General features: G+C 43.2%; 1 protein-coding gene across 1 annotated transcript; it reads right to left on the bottom strand.

Moving 5' to 3' along the window:
• Window positions 1–479: 479 nt before the first annotated feature.
• LOC122021926 (polyphenol oxidase, chloroplastic-like) lies at window positions 480–2,638 on the bottom strand. Its single transcript, XM_042580107.1, has 2 exons — window positions 1,880–2,638; window positions 480–1,775 (listed from the first exon to the last, which is right to left on the bottom strand). Exons 1-2 carry the CDS (start codon window positions 2,517–2,519, stop codon window positions 655–657), a joined length of 1,761 nt encoding a protein of 586 aa, XP_042436041.1. The 5' UTR covers window positions 2,520–2,638; the 3' UTR covers window positions 480–654.
• Between the last annotated feature and the right edge of the window lie 3,557 nt (window positions 2,639–6,195).

Raw genomic sequence — 6,195 nt, 5'->3', positions numbered from 1 at the left:
TGTCTGCCTTTTCCAGTGAACTTTCAATCGCTTGTTAATTCTACTACGAGCTAGGCGCGACTTTGGCTCACTGAGCCAATGGCAACGCATGCGGCTCGTACAATAGTCAAGTTTCTCTGCTTTCTAAATCGTTATTGTTAATTCATAACAGGAAAAGTAATTAAAAGCTATAAATTTATTTCTTTTTTGTCTTGGCTCTATCTGTAGGTGAGGCTGTTTCTTACTGCTTACGATACGGAATGCAGTGAGTTTCACACTATGAAACCTTAACTTTCGTGTACAATGAAAGCTAAGTTATGATGCTGAGAAATCAAAACTTTAGCAAATGACTTTTTGTCTTTATCTGCTAGCTCTTCTCATTTGGTACTCAGATTTTATTGGAAAATTTTGTGAGACCCCCCAAAAAGAACGATTATATATCATATTTCATACAAATTAATCATCGTTTAGTTGGAGAATAGAAGGCTGATTATAATATATTAAGGAAAATGATGCAACAATTTTTATTGATAATATTATCGGCGATTTCGGCGATTATATGAGCTTTTATATATATATATATATATATATATATATATATACGAAATATATGTATACACACACAATGAGGCAAATGCATTGACTAATTGATTGCGTGTTGTGGTGGATGGTTTTTCACTTTGAGAAGTCAATTTTGATGCCGGCCACCGACGCCTTCCCCTTCCCGGCTCTCGGTACGATCGTCACCAGTACGCTCTCGTCGCCCTCAGCTCCGATGTCTTCCAGCAGGTCCGTGATCCCGAGGCGAAGCCCCGTCTTCAGCTTTTTCTCTTTCTTCCGGTGCTTGTGTTTGTGAGGCACGTTCACGAAGCTTCCGGCGAACTCACTCTCGCCGGGAGTCAGCCCTTCCGTCCCTTCGAGGGCGTTCACGAACACGTCGAACTTGATGAAGAAGTCGCGGTCGTACTCGATGCCCTCCACCACCAGCACCTCCTCCTCCGCCTCCTTCTCCGCGCCGCTCCTAGATAATTTCGGCCGCTTCACCGTGAAGCTCACCGGCGAATTAAGCACCACCGGGAACCTCGCTGCCTCCGCGGTAGAAGCGCTCGGTCTCCCCAGCCTCTGAGTCCCTGCGGCAGCTCTCTTCGCCGGCGTCGGCCGCGACTTCAGCCACGGGATCTCCACGGCCTGGTACGTGTACCGCAGCCGCTCCGTCTCCAGGCAGTCCTTCACCGTGACGCGGACCAGGTCCGCGTTCTCGTCGTAGAAGAGGAAGCTGGCGTTGAGCCAGTCCTTGTCGTCGAAGTCGCGGTGCCGGCCGCCGAGCTTTTTCCATAGATACCACACGCGGTCGACGTTGCCGTGGTGCGCGAAGAAGATGGGGTCCCGCGCCGCCGCGTAGAAATTGCCCATGTCCTCCCCGTTCGGCTGCGTCGAGTCGCCGGTCCATAGGTGCAACGGACCGTGCGGGATGTTCTCCAGTGAGCCGGAGCCAGGGTTGGGCTCGTCGCCTGCGCGGTACGGCGAGCCCATGAACAGCAACGGCGTCTTTCCTCCGGAGACCACCTGGCGGTACATGATCTTGAGGTTGTGGTCGACTTGCTGCGGGTAGGGCAAGCCAGGGTCGACCCCGTTGAAGTCGAGGTCGACGAGGGCTGGGGGCTGGTGCCTGGCGTCCCGTAACTTGTCGTAGAGGGAGGAAGACTTTTTAGTGTAGATGGAGGGCATCTGGATGCCACCTGGCGCGTCCCAGTTCCAGAAGGGAAGCGCGAAGGTCTCGTCGCCGATCAGTTTCCCTGCGAATCGAATCAAATCGAATCGAATCGAAAACAGTATGAAATCTATGAGACTTAATCGAGAAGATTAATCATCGAATAAATATATAGGAGTATATATATACCAAGGATCCTCTCGTGGAAGTAGAGGTAGAAGCGGTGCCACGGAAAGAAGAGCCACGAGTTATGGACTTGGATCTCCAGGTCGGGGAAGCCGATCTGCTCGTAGGCGCCGTCGCAGTACGCGCAGTGGATGTTCGCCTGCTGCGTGAAGTTGCGCGGGTCGTCTGCCGGCAGCGCCCTCATGAGCTCGACGGCCTTGGTGTACTTGTCCAGGTAGTTGGCGTCGACCAGGTGGGCGGCGGGGCGGACGCGGAGGGGCGACGACTGCGGCGGGAGCTTGAAGTCCCTTATGGTGCTGGAGTATGGAGGGCAGCAGTTGACGACAGGGACGCCGTTGGGCAAGTCGGCGGGCCCGCACTTGGAGAGATCCGGCGCCGTGATCGGGCTGCCGAAGGCCGGTTTGCTACCGACCCCAAGTCCGCCGACGGCGGCGGCGGCGCCGCAGAGGCCGAGGAGGACGTCGCGACGGTCGAGCGTGGGCTCATGCACGTCATCGCTAGATTTGCATGCGATCTTGGAACATCGACGTCGCCTAATTATGAAAGAAGGGCTTTTGGCGGGGAAGGCGCATGCAAAGGAGTTGTTAACGATGGTCGTATGAGGAATATGGCATGGAACAACAAGGCTAGCCATTGTATTCATAGCAATATTAACTGCACCAGATTATTTGATATCTTAATCAATAATCACATACACAAATATAAGCACATATGTATAAGATTTTGCAGGACGAGGTGAGATCATTATAGGCTATTTATATAGAGCGCATGAAGTGCCAATACTCCTTCATAAATCACGTGTGGAAATTAATACAGTTAGGGTTACGTGTGGTGTGCATTGTCTTTGAACAATATGTGGTGATTCACTTAATTTGTTTTTTTAAAAAAAATTAAAGATCAGAAAGTCAGACATTTAGATATCCTCCAGATCAGCAAGGAAACTCTTACTACTTTCATGTATATATATAATTAATTTTTATCTCCTTTGATGGTCTTCCTAGTACTAAGTTCTTTTTCATAAATTAAACCTTGGGAAATAAATTGGATCTTTGTTACTAATCACCATAGCTAGTGTTCATTTATAGTTTTAAACAATTAAATTTGGAATTAAAATATAGTATCTATTAACATTTTATTCAATTCATCATTAAAAATCTAATTGCTACCCATTATACACTATTATATTAGATCAACTAACAAGGTGTATATTTGATATTGTTACTTGAAGAATAAATTACAACTTAGATAGCACTAACGAATTCTGATCTCTTTTTGTTTGTCTATCGCCATGGTGAGTAAACTCTCAATTAAACTGAGATAATTGATTGAACTGATTTAATTTAGAAATTTAATTTGATTAATTTAATTTTTTATAGTTATTTTGATTTATTTGATCTGATTTTGATTATTGATCCTTCTATCTGAAAACTAGAGAGATGATATACTATTGTTGACTGTACGAAGATTTTGAATTAAAGAAAAAGATGTTTTTTCTTTCTCTATGCACACACTAGAGAAAGTAGACAGGATGTTAGCGTCAAAAACTAGGGGAGGAGTTCCTAGCGTAGGTTTTCCGACGCTCAAGTCAGTATGATGACCGAGCAAAAATAAGAACAGTAGATGAGTGTGGATAGCTAAGCATAATTGAGAAGCATAATTAAAAGTAACTTAATGCAATTTCACCTACCTCACCAACGGAAAAGACCCCTCCTTTATATACAATCTCTCATAATCTTTACAATTATGAGGCAGCAGAGAATGTCGGGTATCAAAAGTTGTCGAGTAAGGGAATATGTATAACCTTGGAGGTATATAGTCACCGTCTGAGAAATCTTTCGTTACTTGTGCACATCTCAGTTAAAGAAATATGCTATCATAAGTTATCGGGTGATGGGAAATGTAATCATCTTCGAAGAAGGTTCTAGTGAATGCTCATATTACAATAGAGGAATATTCTCTAGTAAAACAGTTGTTATTCTAATAAGTCGTTGTGATTTTTTTGACCATGCTGTCTGTTGAGTGTATCTTGATCGAATCTTTAAACCGGTCGACTATGTAGCCGTCCTTCCCTTAAGCCGCTTTGTTATGCACTAGGTGGTATTGGAGATCTGCTCTAGAAGTAATCTGAAGCTAAGTCACCTAGATCCAGTCGATTCTATGACCGACCGACCATATACCGAGATACTCGCCTCTAAGAAATGGGGAACTTAGTTTCAAGAGATTTGATCGATATTTTTAGCTGATCGTCCATATGAGAGAAAACTTGCCTTTGAAATGAAAACCTAAGATCTGGAAGTTCGGCCTAGTTTATAAGGAGAGATATTTTATACTTTTATCTTCTGTACATATAAAACACGGGTATGCTAAGTTGTAGAAATTTGACTGGAGTTATTATTAATCGACTATATGATAGAGGATCGTCATGTGAGAAAACCCATAGGGTCGACTAGCAGTGCGGTTGATCGTCATGTACTAAGAGGGGGAAGTTAGATCCCCTTACTCCGGACGAACATATGATTGTAGGTCAGACATCTCTTGAACTCTAGCGGCTATCTAATGATCGAAGTTATAATGGATGTCTTAATATAGGAATGAAGCACTAGGTTTCTTAGGTTCGATCGGCTCCTTGGTCGGTCGTCCTCATACTAAAAGTCTTAGCGTTGAGCGAAGAGCAAAATCCTGTTAAGAATGTCATGCTGGTTACTATCTATCCTTGACTTTGACTGTCACGTTATATCCCAGTGTGCTTGTAACATCCCGTATCAATTATAAAATTCAGAATTTGATTAAATCAATTAAAACAAACTACCAACAATCAATCGATCTACTGTAATTGATTGATTGCTGGTCCAAATTTATGAGTTGTGACCGCTTGAAGAAATACATCCACAAATCAAGCATAGAAAGTTTAGACATCGATTGCTGCGATCGATGATTGTCCACATAGAAATTGACTAATGATGCATAGAAATGGACTAATGATGTAATAATAATAGATCAATTCAATTTTAACTAAATGTTCCCTCGTGATAAATGTCTTATTTTTACTTGCTTTTTTATAGTAAAGTAAGTATAGGAATTTTTGTTTTTTTAATTAAAAGAAAGTATCAGATTTCATATTTGCGTTTAATAGAAACTAAGAATCTTCTAATTGATCAAACAAGTGGGAGAATAAATGGAACAAGAAATGAGAGGTGAGGGCAGTGCCCTTAAAGGTAGGATCGAATTAACCGTACCTTCCCTATATTCTTCCATCAACTCCCTTAAATTTCCAGCTCTTGCAAATAAATCCAAGTGCTGAAACATTGACACTACGATCGAGCTTTGCAACTCACAGACCGTCAATGGGCAATTGCGCGCCCCACACAACGAGAACGGAAGCTTCTTCACCGCCGCAGAGCGGCCAGGGTTACCGGGAACCGGATGTCTGGAGGCGGCGAACACTGGTGGCCGACAACTCGTCAGCTGCCACTGCTCTTCAGCCGAGGTTCAGGCAAGCATCCCTGGAGCGAGGGATATCACCACCCGAGAGGCGGCCATCTCTAACTGCAAGAACTCAAAGTAATCAGCAGCAACAATTCATCGGAAGGCCACTGCCTCCGCCGCCACCGGTCAACCGGAGAAATAGCTCCAATGACAAGCGGAGCCAATTGACGAAGAAATACGCCTGCATCCCAGACAACTACACCTCCCTTGAACAGGTAGACTATATATATAATTTCACTGTTATAATTAGGGATAAGAGATACGTGTTTAGGTTGAGGGATGGCCTTATCGTTACCTCTCATTCACTCCCTTCTCTCCCCATTTATGATCGGATCTACCAAGTTAGGAGTTTGTATAAAGATCAGGTATAGAGACGTTGATGCCCTTTTGGATTAATCAAATCGGATAATGTGAGTCGGAGATGACCCGTTCGGCTCCATATAAATTTTTTACTCGCCATTAGTTAAATCGGAAAGTACTTACGATAGACGATCTAAAAACTTAGCATCCTTTAATTGTAAATCTCATTTGAAAGAAAAATTCTTGTAAATATATCATAATTGAAAATGAACCATAAATATTTAAGAGATAATTGAACATCTTTACTATTGTATCATAATCCCGAGACATTCAACAGATTTGACCTGGGGTCGGTGAGAATCTAAAGATCTGAATTAAAAATATATATATGCAAATGACGACAAAGAGAATCAGATGCTATGATCCTAAAACAAAAAAGAAAGCTTTAAGAAACATCCGGGAAGTTTCACGAGCATCTTTGAAGATGAGGATTGGCCACTTTATTCGAAACTAACATTTAAACCTTTCCTTTT

Source organism: Zingiber officinale, chromosome 9A, assembly GCF_018446385.1.
Source record: "Zingiber officinale cultivar Zhangliang chromosome 9A, Zo_v1.1, whole genome shotgun sequence".
NCBI lineage: Eukaryota > Viridiplantae > Streptophyta > Magnoliopsida > Zingiberales > Zingiberaceae > Zingiber > Zingiber officinale.
The sequence above is the reverse complement of the archived record's forward strand: the minus strand, read 5'-3'. Positions and strand labels throughout refer to the sequence as shown.

Bases quoted from the DNA above. Each gene is read 5' to 3' on its own strand.
- LOC122021926 (XM_042580107.1), bottom strand. From the start codon at position 2,519: ATGAATACAATGGCTAGCCTTGTTGTTCCATGCCATATTCCTCATACG. The intron at 1,776-1,879 runs GTATATATATAC...TTCGATTCGCAG, and splicing joins CTTCCACGAGAGGATCCTTG to GGAAACTGATCGGCGACGAG.